Here is a 24,999-nt window from a genome sequence, read left to right as displayed (position 1 = left end):
GTTTTTAAACAAATGTACAGTATGAAATGTACAGTAGATAAATAACAGCAAACAGGTTTGGAATGACATGAGATTGAGTAAGAAATGACAATATTTTCACTTTTGGTGAACTATCCTTTTGAAAAGATAAATGCTGGATTAGGTGCTTAGCAGATAGATCCCTTTATTTTTGCGAGTGGAAGTACTCTTGTGCAAGACAGGAAGGAGCTGAACAAGCACTGGCCTCTTTGAGTCTCATTTGAGCTCAACAGTTGGATTAAAAAAACAAACATGAGTTCAAAGAGTTCACATGAGCTGTTTTTTTAAAATTGTATTGTTCTGTGAAATAAACCTAAATAAATTATAAATGCATATACAAAAAAGTTTTTTTTATTTTCAAACCAAAACCCTGTGAATGTGTCTGACTGTTTGTATATTGATGTGTATTTCCTCAGGCTATTGGGAGTGAAATTCGTTCCCGCCTGCAGCAGTTTGTGGAGGAGAGGATGCAGACCACCATGGTACAAAAATGTTTTCTCTGGAAAGCTGTCTTTTCCCTTGTTACTTTCCCATGTGAACGGATAGACAATGAACAGTCTCAGACCAACTGTACGGATTATGTAACAAGTGGCAGACATCGTCATGTTTGGGTTGAGCGATACACCCAGTTGAATCAGATTATAATTTCTTGCAGCATTTTTGCCAGTATTATGTGCTCTATTACTGATGTCATGTTTTGTTTTGTCAAGTTCAGTTGCAGACGATGATATTTTTTTTATCTTTCAGTTTTCCTGTAATATCAGATAAATTCCCTTATCTCACATTTCTGTGACTGTTGTCTGTTCCAGCTGACGGGTGTTTTGATCGGTGCTGTGGTGGCTGTGTGTCTGATAGGAATCACTGTGCTTCTCCTCTATCGCAGATATAAACTGGCGAGTGCGTTTCCCTTCTGTGTCCATATTGTGTTGTTTTCAGCATGTTGTTCAGCTCTGATTCTTGAATAAGTGTTTTGTGGTTTCAAAAGTTTGGGTTTGATATGATGGAGATGCTTACCAGCTGCATTTATTTGATCAAAAATACAGTAAAGATAGGAATATTGTGAAGTGTTATTACAATTTAAAATAACTGTTTTCTATTTGAATGTATATTTTAAAATGTAGTTTATTCCTGTGATGACAAAACTCAATTTTCAGCATCATTACTCCGGGGTCATTCCGTGTCAAATCAAACAAATTTTGGAAACTTCCCCAGCTCAAATTTTTGATTTTGTTCATATTTTTTTCTGTAGAAAGACAAACATAAATAGTGATGAAAGCCAAAATATTAAATATCACAGATGTATATTTACTGAGTAATCCACTATTTTGTAGAGAGGATTAAAATGACAGTTTTCACCTTAGATTTGGAGCTAATTTAGAAAGGGGTAAAAATGACTTTAGAAAGATGGCAGCATCATTATTTTATTTTTACACAGAGATTGGTAGGTCAATTAGTAAAATCTGTTGCCTTCGGCAATCTTGGTTTCATTATACGCCAACGGTGACAGTTCAGAAATGGCAAAAAGCACTTTTTGTATTTTCTGCCTTAAAGGGTTAGTTCACCCAAAAATGAAAATAATGTCATTAATGACTCACCCTCATGTCGTTCCAAACCCGTAAGACCTTCATCTTCGGAACACAGTTTAAGATATTTTAGATTTAGTCCAAGAGCTTTCTGTCCCTCCATTGAAAATGTATGTACGGTAGACTGTCCATGTCCAGAAAGGTAAGAAAAACATCATCAAAGTAGTCCATGTGACATCAGTGGGTTAGTTAGACTTTTTTGAAGCATCGAAAATACATTTTGGTCCAAAAATAACAAAAACTACAACTTTATTCAGCATTGTATTATCTTCCGGAATCCTTTCCATTGAATTGATTCCATTGAATTGATTCCATTGAATTGATTCCATTGAATCGATTCTATTGAATCCTTTCATCTGTCAGCGTTGGTAATGCACTCATTAACGTCGTTGTTTTTGGCGATTAGGACATCCGCGACATGCACACTTATGCACCATTTTAAAAAATATAGCAATACCAAAATACAAACAATGTAGAGTAGCTTGAATACAGCGTGCGTCTCCCTCAGACTGTAAACGAAGCTCGGCCACACCGGATAACACGTCTGCAGCATCTTATGTCGTGAACCCGGATTGTCAACAGACACGGAAGAGAATACAATGCTGAATAAAGTCGTAGTTTTTGTTATTTTTGGACCAAGAAGTTTTTGAAGCATCGGAAATACATTTAACTAACCCACTGATGTCACATGGACTACTTTGATGATGTTTTTATTACCTTTCTGGACATGGACAGTCTACCATACGTACATTTTTGATGGAGGGACAGAAAGCTCTCGGACTAAATCTAAAATATCTTAAACTGTGTTCCGAAGATGAACGGAGGTCTTACGGGTTTGGAACGACATGAGTGCGAGTCATTAATGACATAATTTCCATTTTTTGGTGAACTAACCCTTTAAGTTTGCATGCCTGTAACTCAAGAAGTATTAAAAATATCTTAATATCCCTTTAGATTCTGGTTCTTAACAAACTTTTCTTTTGGTATCTTCATTTTAATGGCCCATAATGGTTCAGTCCCAGATCTTAATGTGGGTCCATGAGTAAATTGGTAAATCGTATACATTTTTAGTGGTCACTTTGTATACAGCTGAGATTTTCTTTTAGAGGAAAATCTGAAGAACAAATAATGTTGAAACTAGAAATGTGTCTCGTGTTTTTCTATCATCTCAGGTGCATAGAACATACCTGTCTGAGTGTCATAAATATTCCTTTTCCAAGGTTTGCATGCCTGTAACTCTAAAATTATTCAAGATATTTTAATATTCATCTAGATTCTCTATCAACTTTTCTTTTGAAATCTTCATTTTCAAGGCCCTATATAATTCAATCCCATAGATAGGGGGATCTCAATGCTACTCTGTGTTCAAATTGTTGAATGTTACTCATTTTTACTGATCGAATAATCTTAGATCCCCCCACCCATGAATAATAAAAAAAATGATGTGCATGGTAACGGATTCTTTGATGAATAGAAAGTTTAAATGAAAGCTTTATTTGTAACATTATAAATGTCTTTATTGTCACTTTTGATTGATTTAATGCATCTATGCTGAGCAAAAGTATCATGTCCTTTAAAAAAAAACAAAAAAAACTCCCTGACCTCAAACTTTTGAACGGCAGTGTATGTGTAGAGCAGTTTGCTGGAATCTCATTATGCATTATTTGTGTGTATTTTAAGGTCAACAGGCCGGTGTCCCACGCTATCGCTTCAGAAAAAGAGATAAAGTGCTCTTTTATGGCAGGAAAATCATGAGAAAGGTGAGTCACATCTTGCTGAAACCCATTTGTTCACCTGTGATTTGCACCTTGTTTTAGCTGGTGATTAATAGTCACATTTACAGTAGTCTATTTGTGCTCCAAGATAAATAGCTGAGTGTTCAGACTCTGACTCTGCAGAGACTTGCTCCACAATTACTCCTTTATAGGTGTAATTAACTTTACATCATCAGCTGAAAGTTTAGTCTTCCTCCATTAGAGGGCAGAATAGAATGTGCGAAGTCGAGTATCCTGAACATGTGCCACAGTGCACAACCTGTATGACTAACAGCCTGATATATTTATTTACTCTCCATCCTCCAGTTGGTTTTTCTATTTCTATCTTTCAGGTCCAGACCTTGTCCTCGACACCAACCTCCACTTCGGTGTCTAAGCAGCGCTCCCGGAAGAGGCCTAAAGTTCTAAGTATAGCGCGCAGGTATGTTTAGATTCTCATATACCTAATTTTTACGGAAACACATGCCATCTCGTTTTATCACCCACACGGTTTAAGTCAGAAGCTGTCTAATCAGTGTTTCTGGTTTGAATCCTGTTATGATGTCATGCAGGATCCTGCGGATCAGGAAGGAGCCACCCACTTTGCAGCCCAAAGAACCCCCTCCCTCTCTCTTGGAAGCAGATCTCACTGAATTTGATGTGCAGAACTCAAACCTGCCTTCAGAGGTGCTCTACATGCTCAAGAACGTCAGGTGAACAACTCTGACTCTGAACTGCATGCATATCACATGATACTTTTTCAGCCTAATTGAATGTCTGGTGTTTATCTAAAGTTGAATGTTGATCCATTTCAGGGTGCTTGGTCATTTTGAGAAGCCCTTGTTTTTGGAGCTGTGTCGGCACATGGTGTTTGTGGAGCTGCAGGAGGGAGAGGGGCTGTTCAAGCCAGGGGATGATGATGACAGCATTTATGTGGTTCAGGATGGAAGGCTTGAGCTTTGCATTCATGAGTTTGTAAGGATGAGCCATAGAAGTACCTTTTTAAAATTCACAAAATTCATTAGAGCACTGGTAATGTCAGTTAACTTGGTCATCAACCTCATTTAACTATGAGGTCTGTTTATATGCTTTTATAATTATACTATATAATTATTATTATAAATTATTTTAATTGTATTTATATATATATATATATATATATATATATATATATATATGATGCATTTTATAAAGTGTGGAAAAAGTTGCTCAGCCCCAGCAACCAATCAAACCCATATATTAGATATTATTATTATATATAAAAATACCTAAAATTGTGCTTTATTATTATTATTATTATTATTATAAATTATAATAATGTGCATTAATTATATTTTATACATTTTAAAACATGTATTTATTGGGAAAAAAAGTGTGTTTTATATAAAATATTTATTTTAAATATTTATGTGCTCACGTTCAGTTAAAGCAGCTGAGGGAAATGGTTAATTTATTTATTTATTTTATTTATTTATTTATTTTTAATTTTGACCGTTTCAACATGGACAAGCACTAAACCCCAGTTTTAAATGGCTATGGGTGTACAATTTCAAGTGTGAAAATAAAACTAATAAAATAGTGTTTAATTGGGTTCCATAACTTTATTAAAGATCTGGTCTTCTCTGATGAACAAGTACCATAATTTCCTGGATTAAGATACTTAACCTCTGGTTAGACCGGGGGGGTCTGTCCCTGCAATAAATTCCCTGTAGGTCACATTGGATAAGAAGTATCAGCTAAATGGCAAATGAGTAATTAAACTTAGTGCCCCCCTAATGTTGTTATATTCTCTTTTGGTGTGTGTGTGTCTTTCAGGATGGCACAGAGCCTGTGGTGAAGGACGTGTTGCCCGGGGACAGCGTTCACAGTCTGCTCAGCATTCTAGACATCATTACAGTAAGTTCTCTGTCTGCCTTCATGACGACTTATCCAGCTCCAGTGTACCGAGATTAATTTTGGATCTTTTTTTTTTTTCTCCAGGGTTATCCTGCTCCTTATAAGACCGTGTCTGCTCGTGCGGCGGTCAGGTCTACCATATTGCGTTTGCCTGCCTCAGCTTTCCAGTCAGTGTTTGAGAAATACCCAGAGACACTAGTGAGAGTAATACAGGTACGGATGGGCTTGAACTCTCCCATGGCTGTCTGCATCAATGTGACCTGAGACTGAACATCTGTCTCAACCACACTGTAATAACAGGACATTTTTTACACTTTTTTTTAATTAATTGATTAATTTTTTTTTATAAATAAAGTCCACTTTTAAGGCCCCAATATACTCACACCTAGGTTCATTTTCATTCTTCGCTTACTGGTGAAAAGAAGTTTGAAATACCTGATCAGCACTTTTTTCACTGTTAGTGAACATTCCAACATCAGTATGTAAATATATGCTGCACACATTCCTCTCAATAACAAAACAAACACACAACAAAAATAACTGCACACCTAAATATTATGTAATTGCTACCGATGAATGGTAGTTCAAAGGTGAAAACTTTTTCCAGAAAGTTAACTTTGGCTCAATGTTTTGAGTTCTCCAGACTCAAAACAAACTCATACTGGTTGTTTCTTTGATTTTGCTTGAAGTATATCTGAGCCTGTAATTTTCGCCAAGGTTTCTCTCTCTATTTTTGGTAATGTATCTTTAATAGACCTATATGTATATGATTTACATTTGACAGCATAGGACACACTGTAGTTCCTCAGGGTGACCAAGTAGCTAAATACTAGGTATGCAAAAATATAAAAAATTATGGTGGATATTGATAAGCCAGTAATTCTGTCATATTGTGACCTATAATTAAATGGACAATATTAAAATTCTCTACTACTAAATATAAATAAATACTATTATTACTAATACTAGTAATTATAACTATTAAAAATCTATACAATTAAACTAAACAAAACTCAGTCATTATAAATTACACAATATAATTGGATATTAATTGTGAGATTTGCTGAAAATTACATTTAATACTGTTAATCAATAATAAGTGTTTTTAAAGATTAAGTTTAAGGGAACATTAGATGATGAGAAGGTAATGTAAATGTTAAAATTAAGCAATTTAATACAATTAAATATCCATTATTGGCTGATACAGTAAATATTAAATTATTATTTTTTTATGTAATGTTGAACAAAAACTTTGAATGATACTGTTAGTTCAATAAAATAAAATTATGGCTGTCAAACGATTAATCACGGTTATCCAAAATAAAAGTTTGTGTTTACAAAATATGCGTGTGTATACTCTGTATATCTATTATGTATATTTAAATACACACATAAATGTTTATATTTAAGAAATATTTGCATGTATATACTGTAATATACTGTATATTTATATAATATATATATATATATATATATATATATATATATAATTTATATAAATATAAAGTATCTTTCTTAAATATATACATGCATGTGTGTATTTATGTATACATAATTATACAAAGTACACAACTTTTATTTTGGGTGCAATTAATCACGATTAATCGTTAGACAGCACTAAATAAAATGACTTTTTCTGAATATTTTTGCAGTTCAGTCTTTGTAAATTGTCCAGGTGGACTAGGCATGGAACATGATTATGTTAAAAGTTAGACTATGTGTGAATCTGAATTGCACATCAAATATCTTTATTTCATAAAAGCAAAGAAAAGCATTTTTCCTCTCTTATGGCTCATTTAACTGAATAGTCAGACAGTGGTGTCTTATTTGCAAGATTTCAAACTGTTATTTACTAGTGTAAGCATAGTAATTTACAAAAAACCACAGCGTTAATTTGTGGCTTATTTCTGTCTGTTTAGATAATCATGGTGCGCCTGCAGAGAGTCACTTTCTTGGCACTTCACAACTACCTAGGACTGACGACCGAGCTTTTCAATCAGGTTTGAGAGGAAGTACACACGTACATCTCAGCATTATTATTTTTAAGATTACACACACTTTCTATCACTTCTAAAATGTGTGCTTTCTCACACACACACTCTCAGTGTTATTTCGTGCTACGTTAACCTCCATCGGCATAATCACTCCTGCGTTGGAGCCGTAAAACTCAGCTAGATTGAATAACATGGATCATAAGACCTCGGCTTTCATTTAAAGGACACCGACTTTAACACCCTCTGGGTGAAAATCTCCCATCAGCCATCACTGCATGTCACAGCACAACCTTACACACACATAGCTCTTCTCTCCCCTCAGTGCGGGCAGGCCGAGGGAGTTGTTTTCCGTTTTGATTTAAGAAGTACTTTTAGCTTGCTCTGTGAATTTGAGTGCTCTCCCATCGGCTATAAATACAATTTAGTCCTGTCAGCAAGCAAGGTTACGTGACAACACAGCATAAACTCAAGTGCATTTCTCACACTTATTTTGAGATGAAAAAAAGCAAGTGATGTTTAAGTGTAAAAATAAGGTTTAATGGAAAACAAGCATGTTGAAAGGAAAAATCGACATCAAAGTTTCTTTGAAATATCATATTTGTGTTCCTGTATTTTTCATACCATTAAAAAAAAAAAGCTTATTCAACAGTTTCAGTTAAGCTGTTGTATGGCTTTCAAAAACTTGAAATATAGTGCCAAAGTCATGTTAACTAATTTAATGATACATTATAGTACTTTTTAGTAATTTTGTACATAATAAAAGTTGTTTATGGAACTGATCTTTCTTTGGAGATAGACCTTAAGAGCCAATGACTGTTGCAACAGGCCAATAAAATAGTTTTATGTGTGCAAGATGCAGGCAAGTGTCTATCTGAACTGTATTTGTGTGTAGGAAAGACAAGCAGTGCCACTGTTCACGGTCAACAGTGTGCTCACTGAGGGGAGTCCCGGCAGAATCCCACGCAGACCCCACTTCCAGACACAACCAGAAGACGAGCACCTGCTGAGCTCCGGAGAGCAATTGACAGACTCAGGTATATGTTTGTTCTTCTGTAACGTGAGTGAATTATTCTTTTGTGTTTGTTCTTTTCAGTGAAGCAGTCCAACTAGATTATTTTTTTTTTTTTTTTGAACTGATCTAAATTTGGATTTATTGAATCTATCTATCTATCTATCTATCTATCTATCTATCTATCTATCTATCTATCTATCTATCTATCTATCTATCTATCTATCTATCTATCTATCTATCTATCTATCTATCTATATATATATATATATATATATATATATATATATATATATATATATATATATATATATATTTATATATATATAAATATGTATAATATAATAATAATAATATAATATAATATATAATATGAAGAATTCAGATACACTACAGATGTATTGGTAGTGAATGCTCTCCGCACGTAGTATACATTCATCAAATACTTTTGCTTCAAATCCGCTAAATCCCAGCATCAGCCTATTCAGAAATACTGGTTCGTTGGCAGAAGCCGCTTAACGCCACTTCCCTTTGTCAGCAAAAGCCCCTAAGTCCACAAAAGAAAGACGCTAATCGAATCATATGATTTCAAGATGAATGACGGTGTGTGTATGAGCTGGCTATCAATTGCAGAGCTGCAAGTTTTTATCATGTTTTGTCTATTGTTACAGTGACAGGATTTTGCGAGTGTTTAGCAAGTAAACACAACAGTGTTCCTTTTCCTGCTGTAAAACTGACAGAAACAGATGTTTGACTGTGTCTTGTTGTCCAAAGAGGTGGACTTGGAGGTTTTCGAAAAAAAAAAAAAAAAAAAACACACGTGGACTTTGCTGGTTTTGCCAGTCAAATTTGTCAAATACAAATGAATTGTCTAAAGTGCCTTTTAAAAGGCATTTCAATAACTGACTAAAAACATTTTCATTGTCATTAAAGTAAAATTACTGAACCTAAAGATAGGAGCCTGGTTAAAAAAAAAAAAAGCTAATTTAGAAGAACACATGTCAGACAGATAGAGGTTTTTGCATCTGAACTCTACATTCATATATATATATATATATATATATATATATAATATATATATATATATATATATATATATATATATATATATAATATAATGAAGTACCCAGTTTATTTGGACCAGCTTCTTCCTACTATGAATCACAACCTGTAAGTTTGATTAATAATTGTTGCTGTTATGTTCTCTGTAGCATGCACAATACGTATTTAGTTGTGTGTGTTGTGTACGCTCCGCGCAGCTTGTAGGTCTCCTGCTTACCAGCTAACTGCAATATGTGTTCGCTCGCAATTGTCTAGAAATGTGTCAAATGTTTGTCGTTATTATTACTTGGAGTTGATAAACTCCAATCTCATGATCTGACCAATCACAGCAGATTAGTGTCACGCAAAGGAGGGGTTTGGAAAAATGAAGCGTTGATAAATGCATAATATAAGACAATGAAAGGCTTTTTTGACCTTGTAAACCTGTTGTTGGTGACTCCTAAAACAAAAATAGGAATCTTTCAAATGCCATAATAGGGGCACTTTAAGAGACTTCTTTCAAAAAACATCAAAAAATCTTACCATCTAACAATCCAGGATGGGATCCCTTTAATTATTACAGACTGAGCTTTAACCTAAGTAAAATAACTTTTTGCATTTGCAATATTGACTTTATATATATATATATATATATATAATATATATATATATATATATAATGAATGTGCTTGCTTTGGGCGTTTTGTCATATTTTGCTTTTGTCTAAAGACATTTTTCCACAAAAACACAGATTTACGGTAATATTGTACATGTCTGTTTTAAAAGTGATATAAATGTCTCATCACTTAGATGGAGGGCAAGCTGGTTCATATGAAAACACGTCGATAGTTGCAAGGAGGTCTCGCTCGGTCTCGATGCCTGTAGAGAGTACAGGTAACAGTTCATCTACCATCTGCCTATCCACTCTTATTCAGTCCACACAGACTTGCTTTTGCACACAAATGAGACCTCTAGTACTGAACTCTACAAACTAGATCTGGTTTCTATGTGTTTTTGTGCAGGAGTGGCAGGAAATGACCTAAACATGGCCTATGAACGGGCCCGAGTCACCATAGATGATCCTCCATCCACTTCTGTTATTCACAAGGTTTTTTCTTCCTCCATCTCATCTTTCTCTCATCCTAAATATCTGTATATATTAAAACATCATTGAGATTGTTTGTTTTTATGTTCTTCAGTCCATTTTGAAGAAGAGTGTGACCATGCAGCATGCCCCGTCCGCTGTGATTCACTACACAGACAATGCACCACACTCTGACGTGCCCCCTAGTAAAGTGGGCGCCATATTCCAGGCCGCCAAGAAGGACCTGCTGGGGATTATTCCACTGCAGGTCAAAATACATCTCCATTAGTGGGATATGGGTTCATGGTTTATGGATGTTTAGATGGATTTATTTGTTTGTTGAATATTTTTATTGGTGCTCTGTGTGTGTGTCCAGGACCCCAGCTTGCTGGAAGGCAGGGTGACGCTCCATCAAGTTAAAGCTGGATCTTTTGTAGCTCGCCAAGGAGATCAGGTCAGACATCACAGTAAATGCATATGAAACCGCTGTAAATCAAAATCTAGTGAGCTGAATGGCTATCTGCTAACTACATGGGCGTCAGTGATGCGCGGGTCAATGTATAAACAACCCGCACCCGACCGACGTTTTCAACTAACCCGCCCGCAACTCGGACCGCAAAAAAAAGAAAGAAGAAAATATTGTACCCGACCCGCTTCCTGACCCGCATTTTTTTAAAAGCAGTAAATGCTCATTGTAGCGTCATTGGGCCATAGACGTGAGAACCCCCCATCAGCCTCCCTGGCCAATAATATCCGGCCTGTGGAGGAGAGAAATATTTCAGGACCTGACGTGGTGCCCTCAGAGGTGCAGCGGTGAGAGCAGGCAGTTCTTGAGGCGGCCCATCATTTTCCATTTCAGCTGTCAGATGCATATTATTGATGAATGCGATGTTTATGTTTCGACCCTGCTTAAAGAATTAGCCTAATCAGCAGGTCAACTGAGAGAAGGCCCACTTTTGGAAAAGTGTGAAAGCCCTTAGGAGCGCAAACCGTTCTTTTTCTGAATGTTGTAGTGTTATGTAATAAAGGCTTGATTTATTCATTTATTTCGTTTCATTTTCTTAACAATTAAGATGCTGCATGTGTTTATCCAGTCTAATCGAAGTGCGCGTCTCTCCCCCGACTTTCCCAACAAAAATCCCGCCCCCTCTTAGAAAATACATAAAACTGACATTACTGAGCTATATGCGTTTAAAAGTAACGTAGCCTATTAAAATTGTACAATTTCATTGCTCAGTTCAACGTGTTGAGAAATCGGGCATTTTGTCCCGCGTCAGCATTTATTCAAAAGTTAATAACGCTCAACATTCAAAAGGTAAATAAGGATTTCTCACTTGTATTAGTAGGCTTGGCTATTTCGCCACGTGAATGCCCAATTGAAGCTCTCACAAGCACAAAATGCAGGGATAGAATATGTTAATAAAGTATTTATTAACGCATTTTAGACGAACAAAAACAGGTAGGCTAAGCCAAAGACTGAGGCTACAATAACCATAAATAAATGTTCACAAATACCCATGAAAGTAAAACTGAAACCTTTATTAAGTAAAACTGAAAATTACAAAGGTTTAATTGGCATCTTTATTTCAAACGACCCGACCGACCGCGACCCGAATATCATTAAAAATATTTTTGGATGACTCGTAACCACGGATGACCGCGGATGACCGCAGGCACCCGCTCATTTTGGATCAACCCGCGCATCACTGATGGGCGTAGTTAACAGAATTATGCAAGGATTGCTTATAAAATTAGCTATTTTAGAAGAGGCTTAAAGGGTTAGTTCATCCAAAAATTTAATTTCTGTCATTAAGTACTCACCCTCATGTTGTTCAAAACCTGTAAGACCTTCGTTCATCTTTGGAACACAAATTAAGACATTTTTGATAAAATCCGAAATGTTTCTGAATGACCCATAAGCAGCAACCTTTCAAGGTCCAGGCAGGTAGTAAGGTAGTAGATGAACGAAAGTCTTACGGGTTTGGAACGACATGAGGGTAAGTGCATAGTGACAGATATTTTCATTTTTAAGTGAACTTTTGCTTCAGGTGAAGACCTTTGATACCCAAAAATTCTGTCCAAGTAAGTAGGCCACTCACTAGGTTTTGAAACATAGCCAGTGAGAATTGTGCCAGTGAATTTCTAATGTGTTACCCTGTCCAAATGATTTGCTTGACAGTTTATGTGCTGTGTGTCCCTCAGGAAGTAAGTGTGCAGTTTGTGATTTCGGGCACATTGCATGTGTACCAGCGGATGATTGACCGAGAAGAGGACACGTGTCTGTTTGTGGCTCACCCAGGAGAGCTGGTGGGTCAGCTGGCTGTACTGACGGGGGAGCCACTTATCTTCACCGTACGGGCACATCGTGACTGCAGCTTCCTGTCTATTGCTAAAACACATTTCTATGAGTAGGTTTACAGTTTACTTCTAATATTAGTCCAGTTTTTTTTTTTCCCATCATGATGACCATATTCCACCACAATCACTCTATCGAATATACACTACCATTCAAACGTTTGTGGTCAAAAGCTTTTTTCTTTTTCTTGTAAAAGAAATAATGCTTTTATTCACCAAGGATGCATTAAATTGATCAAAAGTGATAGTTAAAGACCTTTCAAAAAAATGTAGAACCCAAAAAATATTAAACAGCACAACAATTTTCTAATAAGAAATGTTTCTTGAGCACAAAATCAGTATATTAGAATGATTTCTGGACCATGTGACACTGTAGTCTGGAGTAATGGTGCTGAAAAGTCAGCTTTGCCATGACAGAAATAATTTACATTTTAAAATATATTAATTTAGAAAAAAAACATTTAAATTGTAGTAAGATTCCACAATATAGCTGTTTTTACTTTATTTTTGATCAAATAAATGCAGCCTTGGTGACCATAAGAGACTTAATTCAAAAACATTTTAAAAATCTTACTGACCTGAAAACTTTTGAATGTTACTGTAGCCAGGCATTCAACTATCAGCATAAAGTCTGGTCCACTTTTCTGGATATTGTGGCCAAAAACAGCCTGTCTGACTGATATTTAAAATGATCCATCAATTAATACGGCCATAATAGGTCGTTATTGAAAAACGGTGTCATCCATGACTGCTCTACAGAAAACACAGAGGAAATTATCAGAAATTTAATCATAATTTCTTTCTGGCCACAAGTAATAAATTTGACCTAAATGTATGTGAAACAATGATATTGTCATCATAATGTTTTTTTTAACATTGAAATACTGTTGATTTTGCCATGAATATAGCCATTGCTGCTGATATGGTGTCAAATAAGTAAATAAATAAATAAATGTGTAAATCTTTGTAATTGGCAAATAAATTCCTAGTATGTCTTAAATGTAGTTATATGTAACTTCTTGTTGACATTGGCTTGCAAATAATGAACATTAACTCACTCTGGTTGCTGGTTTTAATGGTTTTTCAACTGACACGTTGATTCGCTCCCATATTTGTGTGTTGTCAGGATCATGCGAGCTGAGCCCACGGTGGTGCTGAATGTGGCTCATACAGTTGTAAGAAGGATGTCATCTTTCGTCAGACAGATTGACTTTGCCCTTGACTGGATGGCTGTGGAGGCGGGCAGAGCTGTCTACAGGTCCACTTCATTTCCTCATATTTACTGTTTTCATTTTTTCTTCTCCTTTCACCCTACTTATTTTGTCTCTACCTCTTTATTAGTGTAAATAAGTACCATTGATGCACTACATGGCCAAAAGTAACCTTCTAATTAACCGGTATTACTGTTTTACTGTTTCATCAGCTATATCCAGTTGCACAAAATCATACAATATCCTTAGACAAACATTTTTAGTGTGGGGAAAACAATCTTTGTGTTATTATGGGTAAAGACAAACAATTACGTGACTCCTTATTACTACCATTGCTTTTGAAAAATAATACACTGCCCCTTCAAAAGTCTGATTTTTTTCAAAATTTTTTTTTTACTTTTATTCAGCAAGGATGCATTAAATTGTTCAAAAGTGACAATAAAGACATTTATAATGCCACAAAATGTTTATAATTCTTTTTAACTTTATATTGATTAAAGAATCCTGAACAAAATGCATCATGGTTTCCACAAAAATATTAAGCAGCATTTTTACATTTTAGAATATACTAAAATAGAAAATAATTATTTTAAGTTGTTAAAATTATTTCAAATCATTACTAATTTTACTGTATTTTTGATCAAATAAATGTAGCCTTGGGCATAAGAGACTTCTTTTAAAAACATTAACTTTTTACCGATCTCAAACTTTTTTTAAAGAGTAGTGTACTTTCGATAAGCATCTGTAAGTGTATTGTGTGTATGTCCACATAGTTATGGCTGTGTAGCCCATGTATTAAAATTAAATGTATTCCTTATGTTTATCTGGGGGCTCTTCTCAGGAGAGCCAAAACACTCTATTGTTTTGATCTTTTTTTCTCTCCTCTTTTCCTACACCTTCTCAGTAAGAGCTTTGGACAGAATACAATCTAATAAACTTGACGATTTATTTTTCTCTTCAGCCCCTCTGGCTGAGACAGATAAGTTTTCTCAGCATTTCATAAATCTTCTATGATAAACGACCTCATCCTTTCTCTCTCTTTCTCTCTCAGGCAGGGCGATAAGTCTGACAGTACTTTTATAGTGCTCAGTGGCCGCCTGCGTTCCGTCATCATGAAGGAGGATGGGAAAAAGGAGCTGACTGGAGAGTATGGCCGAGGAGATCTCATTGGAGTGGTGAGCTTTTCCACTTGCACAACATATACTGTAACGTCTTTGTATCATAGCAAACCTTTTTTCCTATCTCTCCTATTGAAGTCCTTTATTACCTTAAAAGCATTTATATTTAAGCAATATGGTATTAGAGAACTGTATAGTCACCAATCAGAATAGACCCAGACCGAGATCAGTTTAGTGTTGTCAAAAGTAAAAGTAAAGCAAAGTAAAAATAAAACCAAGTTGGTACTGAAATTTTAAAAATGTGACTATACCAGCAGCATTTCCCCTAGCATTTTGAGCACTGTTGAGTGGATTCACAAACACCTCTGATTGGCCATTGTGTTCACACGCTCAACAGATATGTCTGTGATTGGCTACAATTAGTGTTGCTTTCGTCAACGAAAATTCTGACTAAATATCGTCGTCAGTGAACCTTTTATCACGTGACGTAAACGAGACAAAGACGCAACGTAAATGCTGGTCATGTGACGATGAAGATAATTACATGTATAATGCAATATTGTTGACAAATAAAAACGAGACTAAATGTGGTTTACAAAATAAAAACTATGCTAAAATATCTCTTCATTTTCATTAACCAAAAGGAGACGAGACAAAATGTTATACGGTTATTTTAGTCGCGTTATTATTATTAGTATTTCGCAGTATTTATGTTTCCTGTGTCTCACTTCAGGGGCTGCATGCATCAGGTTGCACTGCGCAGACGCAGTCGACGTCACTTCCTCTGACATAGAGAAAGGGACCGATATGTAGATTTCACGTGTTCATAACTTTATGAAAAATGCACAGATCATAGAAAATGCACATCATTATTTAAAGCAGATTCTTACGATTAAAATGAATCCAAAATCAACATAATATATTGCGTTGATCACAAGACATTACTCATGTATTTATTTAACACACTTGGCTAAAAACATGTCTCTCATCTTTCTGGGATGCAGTGTGTATTGAATGTTCCCGGACCCATCCATGTTCGTTTTCCAACGTGGAATAACACAAAATAGCTATCATCTTAAAGCTTACAAACTCAGCTTTTTAATGCATCTAACCATTTCGAAAAACTCCTAACGATTGCTGAGAAGAAGTGCCTCTAAACCGGAGTTTACTGTCCGTGGGCGCCATCTAGCTGCGAAAAAATGAATAACACTTTATCGCCACAAAATTTGAAAAAGATGCAGCTCACATGTAGGAGAGCATCACCAAAAAAGAATTTCTCTGATCTTATTGCCTTCCTGAGGTATTCCATGTCAAATAAAAAAAAAAAAGAAAAATTATAAAATGAAATATATATATATATTAGTCTTTTATCAGCAGTTTTTTAGCATAAAAATGTCCAAATGTAATGTAATTTATATGTTCTATCAAATGATACCTATCTTTTGACTCTCCTTGCTATAGTTTTTAGTTATGAGTCTTTACTTTTGTGTTTGTCGTTCAGAAAAAAAAAAGAAAGAAAAACTCTAAAAAAGATTTCGGGTCTAAAAGGGATAAGAGACATCTCAATGCATTATAAGGTATTATCTATATAATGTAGGAAACAATATAATAAGATAACCTGTTTTAAAATGGGTTTGGCTAAAAGAAAATTTTAGTTTTGTCTATACTACTAGATACTATACTATATTGATTGGGTTAAATAGAATTGCATTACTAAAAAAAGACTAAAATAAAATTTTCATTGACTAAAATTAGACTAAAATGTCATCAGTTTTCGTCGACTAAAACTAGACTAAAATAGTCATGGATAAATCTGACTAAAATAAGACTAAAATGCTCAGACTTTTAGTCGACTGAAACTTGACTAGACTAAAAAGAGTATGAATGTGACTAAAACTAATAAAATCTAAAATGACAGCTTGACACAAAGACTAGACTAAAATTAAAACAGGCCGCCAAAAACAACACTAGCTTCAATGATCAATGTACGGGAGTATTTGAAAGCACACGGAAGTATTTGAAAGCATTTTTAAAAAAGCGGAAGCATTTGAAAGAAGGCGTCTATCAGTGGACTGGTGTGAGAGTGTCACAAGAGTGTCAAACATCAAACAAGCGCTGATCATTGTAGCCAATCACAGACATATCCAATCAGAGGTGTTTAAGAATCCGCTCAACAGCGCTCAAAATGCTGGTATCGTCACTGTTTTAAAATTTCAGAACGGACTTGGTACCGAAGTTGGTACTTTTGACAACACTAGATCAGTTTTATAGATATCACAGGGTGGTGTGGTGTAATGGTTGAAAACTGTGCTAGCAACCAGTAATTGTACCTTGCCCAGAGTTTCCCAGGATTCATAACCTTTTATAACTTGATTTTGTGCTAAGATGACTCAACGATGAATCATCAAATATTGTTCCATGTTATATAATGCTGTATATGTACTATATTGAAAATCGGTCTATTATACTTGCAGTGTCTCCCAAAATAGTTTTGGTGACATTTATTTACTGGTGTTGATGTATTCAGTGAGTATGTGCCAAATAATCAGGCCTAATCAGGTGAACATCAGAGAAAACCAATTCGGTATCTCCCAGGAGATCCCACCGTCTCGTTATTTATAATGTTTTATTGTGACTGGCTGACGCTGACGTCTCAGTAGTGACGCTTATGCTGCTAAGAATACCTGTCCATGTTGATGCCATGGTTACGTTGCCTAGAGAACTGTGTTTCATTGTCTGTGGATGTGAGTGATGTGAGGCCTGATTTGCTCCAAAGATCCAAATTTAGTCTTAATCTTCATCACAGATTGACTCCATTTGTATTTCTAGATATAGAGTTTTGTGGCTGCTGACCTTTGCACTAATCATGAAACATGTTTGATTTACTTAATAATAAATTTCACTCTGTTCCTTGCTTAAAGCAGTTATATACTTTAAAGACTTGGAATATAAAGCAGAGTCCTGCATGGGTCCTGTTTGGTAAACCCACACCCGCAGTACTTAACAGAACACCCAATCCGTTATCCGACAGCAGCACTAATTTAATTCCATACCTCACAAGTTTGACATAAAGACTGCGACCCGAACAGCACAAGCATTAAACATCAGGTAGACAAAAAAAAATAAAAATAAAATTGTCATGTAACTCAAGCAATCAAACCAACATTACACATTCTGATTTGATGCAATTAAGAAAAATAGCCCAACATGGTAATTATTAAAAGAAAGAAAAAGATGAGAACGTGCATTAATCTGCCAATAATTATGCACATTTGTTCAAATCACACCTTAGGCTATACAGACGCTTAGAGGTCTCCATAAATTAAAAGAACATAGAGCCAAATATGAGCCTTTACTTTCATATAATATTGGGGATATTTTAGCGGATTCACTTTGCATTTAAATGTGGTTGTCTCTCCTGAAACTCTACAGTGTATACGTGGCTGTTGGTCCTCTTATCAGCATTAAAAATAAAACTTTTTCATATTTCTTTTTCTTTGAGGTTTATTTCACTTACCGAAAACAAATTTTAATATCCATATAGTCATAGTATTAGTTAAAAGAAACACTGGAGTTATTTGGACCAATTATCTCTTTTGATGCAGTCTTTCTATTTTTGAGGTTAAAAGCAAAATTTATCTGAAAAGAATATTCTATAATTACCCTTTTCATGTAATTAATGATGTCTTTCTGATGCAAATAGTACCAAAGATAGCTTCAAAGTCAATTCATGTTTAATTTTGTGTGTGTGTGTGAATGCAGGTGGAAGCTCTGACCCATCAGAACAGAGCAACTACTGTTCATGCTGTTCGGGACTCAGAACTGGCTAAACTACCCGAGGGTGCTCTTAGTTCCATCAAGAGAAAATTCCCACAGGCATGTCAGCCACACTGCATTTGCATTATAGCCAGAAACTGCTGTGATGAGAGTTTCTATGGCCCCTCTGTGTCTGTATAATATCAGTTTTGTTCTCTCTATTTGATCTCATTAGGTAGTCACAAGGCTTATTCACCTGCTCGGACAGAAGATCCTCCAGCAAGTTAATGGACCTTTGACAGGTTTGTGTGTAAAACTATCAGTGTTCCGTCTCCTGCATTAAAGGCCAACCTTTTTCTAGACTCCCATTAATGTATGATAACTGCTTTGTCCAGCTCGCAGTCTAGCTCTACACACACCCGGCAGTAAATGGGATGCGGGAAACCCTGCCTCAAACCTTTCCACCGTCACTGTGCTCCCGGTATCAGAGGAGGTTCCTCTGACCGCATTCACCCTGGAACTTCAGCATGCACTCTTAGCTATTGGTGAGGACTGCTATATTATATAGATTTAATATGAAAAAGATGAGAAGGTTTACAATTGGAGAGGAAGCTTGAGTCTAATGTATGTCTTTCAGGTCCCACTCTTCTCTTGACTAGCGACATCATCAAACAGCGCCTCGGCTCTGCTGCGTTAGACAGGTATGGCATCAAAGTGTCATTAGATAATAGATTGCAATGTTTATGGCATCAAATATTAGTTTATAAAATATAGTGTACCCACTCCATCTATTAGAATATGCAAATTCATTATTAATACATGCAGATTTTCAGCACAAGTGTTTCAGTTGCCTGAAAAACAACAAATTAAATTTTACACATTAAAGTAGTCGTTTGATGAGCGAGATGAAAGCTGTTTTATGATATGTAAATGAACTACACAATTAACCCCATAAATAAACAGTCTGCATGAGTCCTGTCCCTCTAACTCAGCATGAGATCTTCCTTTCTCCTTGTTGTTGCTGATGCTCAGTGATGAGTTCAGTGTTTTCTGTTTAGATTTAATTTCGAAAACTTTTAAGTGCCAATACTGGCCTGGTTTCTGTCAAGATTATTGACAAGCTCTCATCCATCACATGTTTATTGGGCAGTTAAACATCAATAGATCCACAGAGACAAGTATCCGACTCCGACACACATTCATCAAACTAGATAGAACAGGACCTTAGTAATGTAATGTAGTGACAATATAAAATCTGTTCTTCATTATAAACTCAAACTTTGTAGGAATATCTTTGTTAAATTTTACACATTTTTTTGAGCGCATGACATGCATATTGTGATTTGAAATAACTGTCTTCTGTTTTAATATATTTTAAAATGTAATTTATTCTGGATTTTCATTGGCCATACAATAACATTATTTATTTGAAACAGAAATCTTTTGAAACATTAATGTCTTTACTGACAGTTTTGGTCAATATAATGCACCCTCACTGAATAAAAGTAATAATTTCTTTCAAAAAGAGGAAAAAAAAAATTCGTAGTGGCCTCAAACTTTTGAACAGTACTGTATGACATGACCTTGTCTATTTGTCAATAGGTAGTAGGGTTGTAACGATATACCGGTATGACGATATATCACGGTATGAACACGTACGATTATCATATCATGTACATTTGCTTATTTACGATATTGTAAAAAAAAATAAATAAGACGCAGAATTTCACTTGCGCATTGAAAACTTTCTACTTCACTACACTCTAAACTTGCTCCACACATACAGCAGACAATGTCAGAAACAGAAGTTGCTATCTCTAATCTCTATGCCCCATTGAAAAAGAAGTTACAATTTGCATTATGGGAATACTTATATTGAAAAACAAACGCGGGGCTGTCCTCGAGTGTAGATATCCAAAAACAATGTGGGCGCAAAGTAGGCCTACCTGCAAAAGGAGGAAACGCATCAAACATGTTGACCTATATTCGAGAACACCATCCGTGTAGATGCAGGTATGTTCCGTTTATAACTTAGGTCGTATGATACGTGTGATGGAGAAGGAATCCCAGAATCCAGTCATGAAAATGGAACAGTATAACGCAGCGATGTCAGGTAAAAACGCGCGATTTGTTGGACTGATGAATAAAACGAAAGCAGAGCTGTACAATAAATAAAATCGTGACATGGTCTAGGCGGGGTCTGTGAATATTAAAGCGCAAAAAGACGGCTGTATAAATCTGTTTGTTTTGCGTGTCAGTCTGTGAATGAGCTGCGCCGTTTCCTGTACTACATACTCAAGTATGTGCGACGCTCTTATTGTTTTTTTCAGTGTTTGCCGTCTCGTTATCAGAGGACATGAACACAAACATATCCAAGGTTGCTCTGAGATAGCGCTTAATGAGCATTTCATCATTTTATTTGAGAAAAACCATTGTCAAACACACTGAAACTCAAAGCTCTTCACTACATCCCGTCAAAATAAAAGACCGCTTTTTAACTCGAAGAAATTGACTGAAATTTATTATGATTGTTAAATAGAATGTACTTCTCAAAATAATAATAAAAAAAGTTAATTTAATTTTCATCATTTTGATAATATTTGTATTAAAAAAATAAAAGCCAGAAGAATTAGTCAAGGCAGAATTTCTGAATTTTAATTATTAATAAAAGTTGTTCATGTTATAATCCATAATCATTTATTAAATGTGTTTGATTGTTTTTGATTATTGAAATCTGAATTGAGAAAACAAACATTTTAATTAATTTATTGGTCATTTTAATTGATGATATAAATAAAAATTGATTTTTTTTAATACGTATACCGTGAAACCGTGATATTTACTTCTCATACCGTTACAACCCTGATAGGTAGTAACTAAAAGAGTACATAACAAACACAGTTTGGCACAATCTCATGTTAACCTTGAGTACCTATGGTATTGCATCCTTCATATCTCCAAAAAGTCTTTAGTTTTATCAGATTTATAAAAGAAAGTTATGCTGTACCGAGTCTTTCCGAAAACAGCCAAAATCCTGGAGGCGTGCCATGTGAGCGGCGCTAAAGAGTGACAAGCATGTGCAGCTTTTGCGTATCGAAGCTATCAATGGTCAACTAAACAAATGTATTTAAACACACAATACACCATTGCATTATCTCTGGATAATATATACACTTACGCACTGACTGCCAACAAAACAGACATTTGATGCGGCCACCTGTTTATTTACCACCTGTGGTTCCGACTCATGACCTGGACCTTTTACCGCTCCATCTTTCAGTTTCAACCGATCTGTAAATAAAGCGTTGAACTGGGCCTTGTTTACTGTATAAAACCATAAGCGCCAATCCTGAGGGCTCAAGCAGCCACAGAAAACATGAGATATTCTTCATTCATTTAAACCAATAAAAAAGTGATTGCAACTTTCAGACCTTTTATCCTTATTTTGATTGGTTATTTTAATGACAAATATCGAGAGCGCATCAATGTAATGCGTGAGCACAAATCTCTCAGTTCCACTTAACACTGGGTTCTTTGGGAAGCAAGGTTATCTTTCCCTTACAACCAAAAACACACTTCTTTGGTGACATTGTTGGTTTCGTGGTCTAAAAACAAAGTGATAAATCTTTCTCGAGCAAGTCCTGTGTAGTGCTGCCCATGACTTCCGTAATCTGAACGAAGCACATTGATGGGCGTGCTCTTGCTCTCTCGCTCTGGTTAATGTGTGCGCGCTCTTCCATTTCTCAATGGACCTTATAGAACTACAATAGGCCATCAAAATTCATTGAGGAAAATCAAGGAAACACGAGAATTATTTTACAATTCACTTTACAGCTGATAAAGTCACTATAGTACAAAAAAAGTCATAAATTTATATAGTTAATATAATTATTTCTAGTTATGCATATATTTAAATTATTTAATCAGCTATAAATGTAACTTTTGAAAGCATCAACTTAAAATTTAAAAAAAAAAATCTTTATCCAGTAGTCACAATAGAGTGCAACAGTCGGGTTCCGGAAGAAAAATTCCATAAATTTTCTTAATAGGAATATTGATTTTTAACGATAACCTATAAACATTTAAAGACAGCCTTACTGTGAGCTACAAGGTTGTTAATCAATAGTATTTGCTTCTGTTAAAGCCATTAGCCCGCATTATTTCAGCTTTTAACGGTGGAATTTGTGGTGATAAACTACATTACCCATGATTCTGTATAGAAAATTCCACCTATAAGAGAATCGAAACAAGCAAAATGTGTCAAAAATAACTCTAGCTCCGCCCACTCCCACGAAGCACTGTAAATGACATAATCGAGTCTCCCTATGCTCTCAAAATACTTAAATATTTAAATGCATATTTTGCAGAAACTTAGATATGTTTTACATATATAATCAACATTTTTAAATGAGTAGTTTTATATTTCTCCATAATTTTTAATTTGATTTTGCTGTTCACAGTGCTTCATGGGATTGTAGTTCTTTCCATTACTAAGCCATTAAGTACACTGTCTTGTACCTGTACCTTGTTCCTTGTAATGTTATGATTCACCTCATAGCTGGTTGGCTTGGTTCATGGCTTATAATGCTTTAACAAATACATTTTTGAAATCCTTATGGGAAAAATGAATGAAAAAAATTCTGAAAAAGTGGATGGGCACTGAGTACTCTATATGTCATGGATATTTATTGGTCAAAAGGTGTGGGACCCCTGTATCGGTTCACACATTTCATAAATTAACAACCATAGTCATTTGAATGCTCAATGTTTTAATTGACTTCCAATTTGATTTATTTGACTTTGACATGTTTATTTATGTTTATAGAAATATAATAATTTGATTAGCTACATTTTTAGAAATAACATACAATGCAGTGAGCAAATAAAGTTATTAAAAAGTAACTGAAAGTAGTCTTTCTCTACTCCAGTGTGCATGAGTACAGGTTGTCAAGTTGGCTGGGTCAGCAGGAAGACATCCACCGCATAGTCCTGTATCAGACAGATGTGTCACTCACCCCATGGACTCAGCGCTGCATCAGACAGGCTGATTGCATCATCATCGTGGGACTGGGAGAGCAGGACCCAGCCGTGGGAGAGGTATGATGGTGTTACATCATCACAGAGTGAAAAACACTTAAATGAACTGGTGCTACTGTAAATTTTATGTACCAAGATTCTGAGCTACACCACTTTTTCTACTTTCACTGGAAATAGAAGAATCTTTAATATAAAAACTCTTCAGTTGAACAGACTCAAATGAAATGGGTTTCAATGCTTGTAATTTATCATTTGCTCTGGATAGCGGGTACTTTTATAGGTTGAGCCCAAATAATATTAAGTTGTTTGAACCACAACACACCTACTCAACATGCTGGGTTATACTTCTGTACTGTAAGTCACTGCTGAGCTACTCTGATCACAGGCAGTATTCAACCATGTTGACGGGACTTCAGTTGAACTGCAGGACTTACTTGGTTCTTTTCCTGGGGAGCAAGAGATTCATCATTTAAGTGGGGCAGGGAGAGCTGTTTTAGATATCCAGGTTTTTGGGCAGTCAGGCCTGTGTTTGAAGTTGGATCAGAGGTCTGGGGTAGAGCAACATCTCTATTGATTGTGTATATCCTGCAGGCTTTAAAGGGGATGGCCACTATAGCGCTGCTCTTTGAATCAGGGATTCAAAGCTCAGATGTTTTAAACAAGTCTGAAAAAGATAATTGTATTCACAGGAAAAGAAACGAGAGAGAACGACGTAGAGTTTTTTTTAAACGCACACCGGCCCATCCCAATCGATAATTATTCTTCTGAATGAAGTGACCTTGTGAAAGAAATGGATATATTTCTATTATATTTATGGATTAGTTCTGCATTCAGTGCATTCCATTAAAGAAAATTATTTTATTATCTTAATGCATTTGGACGGAGTGTTGTCTAGTTTTGAAGGGATGATATTCAGCCCTCTTTGTCTATCTTATTGTCTCTCAGCTGGAACGCATGTTAGAGGGGAGTGCGGTAAGAGCACAGAAACAGCTGGTATTGTTGCACCGTGAGGATGGCCCTCCTCCCAAAGGAACAGCTGAATGGCTGAACATGCGGAGCTGGATCTCCAGGCACCTTCACCTGTCCTGCCCTCGCAGAGTCTTCTCCAAGCGGAGCCTACCAAAATTGGTACAGCACTCAATA

At 35.6% G+C, this 24,999-nt stretch overlaps 1 protein-coding gene across 1 annotated transcript in view; it reads left to right on the top strand.

Moving 5' to 3' along the window:
- pnpla7a (patatin-like phospholipase domain containing 7a) overlaps positions 1-24,999 on the top strand; it is a 37,038-nt gene that overhangs the window by 1,397 nt on the left and 10,642 nt on the right. Inside the window, exons 3-25 of the mRNA XM_067375108.1 lie at positions 435-500; positions 828-915; positions 3,282-3,361; positions 3,709-3,797; positions 3,928-4,068; positions 4,171-4,330; positions 5,171-5,251; positions 5,336-5,464; positions 7,171-7,251; positions 8,138-8,279; positions 10,106-10,189; positions 10,318-10,403; positions 10,495-10,647; positions 10,756-10,833; positions 12,582-12,787; positions 13,861-13,992; positions 14,997-15,120; positions 18,826-18,939; positions 19,055-19,121; positions 19,215-19,364; positions 19,457-19,520; positions 23,748-23,916; positions 24,802-24,984. Of these exons, the coding sequence (XP_067231209.1) occupies positions 435-500; positions 828-915; positions 3,282-3,361; positions 3,709-3,797; positions 3,928-4,068; positions 4,171-4,330; positions 5,171-5,251; positions 5,336-5,464; positions 7,171-7,251; positions 8,138-8,279; positions 10,106-10,189; positions 10,318-10,403; positions 10,495-10,647; positions 10,756-10,833; positions 12,582-12,787; positions 13,861-13,992; positions 14,997-15,120; positions 18,826-18,939; positions 19,055-19,121; positions 19,215-19,364; positions 19,457-19,520; positions 23,748-23,916; positions 24,802-24,984 (2,667 nt within the window). The remainder of the gene's footprint in view (positions 1-434; positions 501-827; positions 916-3,281; positions 3,362-3,708; positions 3,798-3,927; positions 4,069-4,170; positions 4,331-5,170; positions 5,252-5,335; positions 5,465-7,170; positions 7,252-8,137; positions 8,280-10,105; positions 10,190-10,317; positions 10,404-10,494; positions 10,648-10,755; positions 10,834-12,581; positions 12,788-13,860; positions 13,993-14,996; positions 15,121-18,825; positions 18,940-19,054; positions 19,122-19,214; positions 19,365-19,456; positions 19,521-23,747; positions 23,917-24,801; positions 24,985-24,999) is intronic.

Source organism: Chanodichthys erythropterus, chromosome 22 (genome assembly GCF_024489055.1).
Source record: "Chanodichthys erythropterus isolate Z2021 chromosome 22, ASM2448905v1, whole genome shotgun sequence".
Lineage (NCBI taxonomy): Eukaryota > Metazoa > Chordata > Actinopteri > Cypriniformes > Xenocyprididae > Chanodichthys > Chanodichthys erythropterus.
This window is presented reverse-complemented; position numbering and strand designations above follow the sequence as displayed.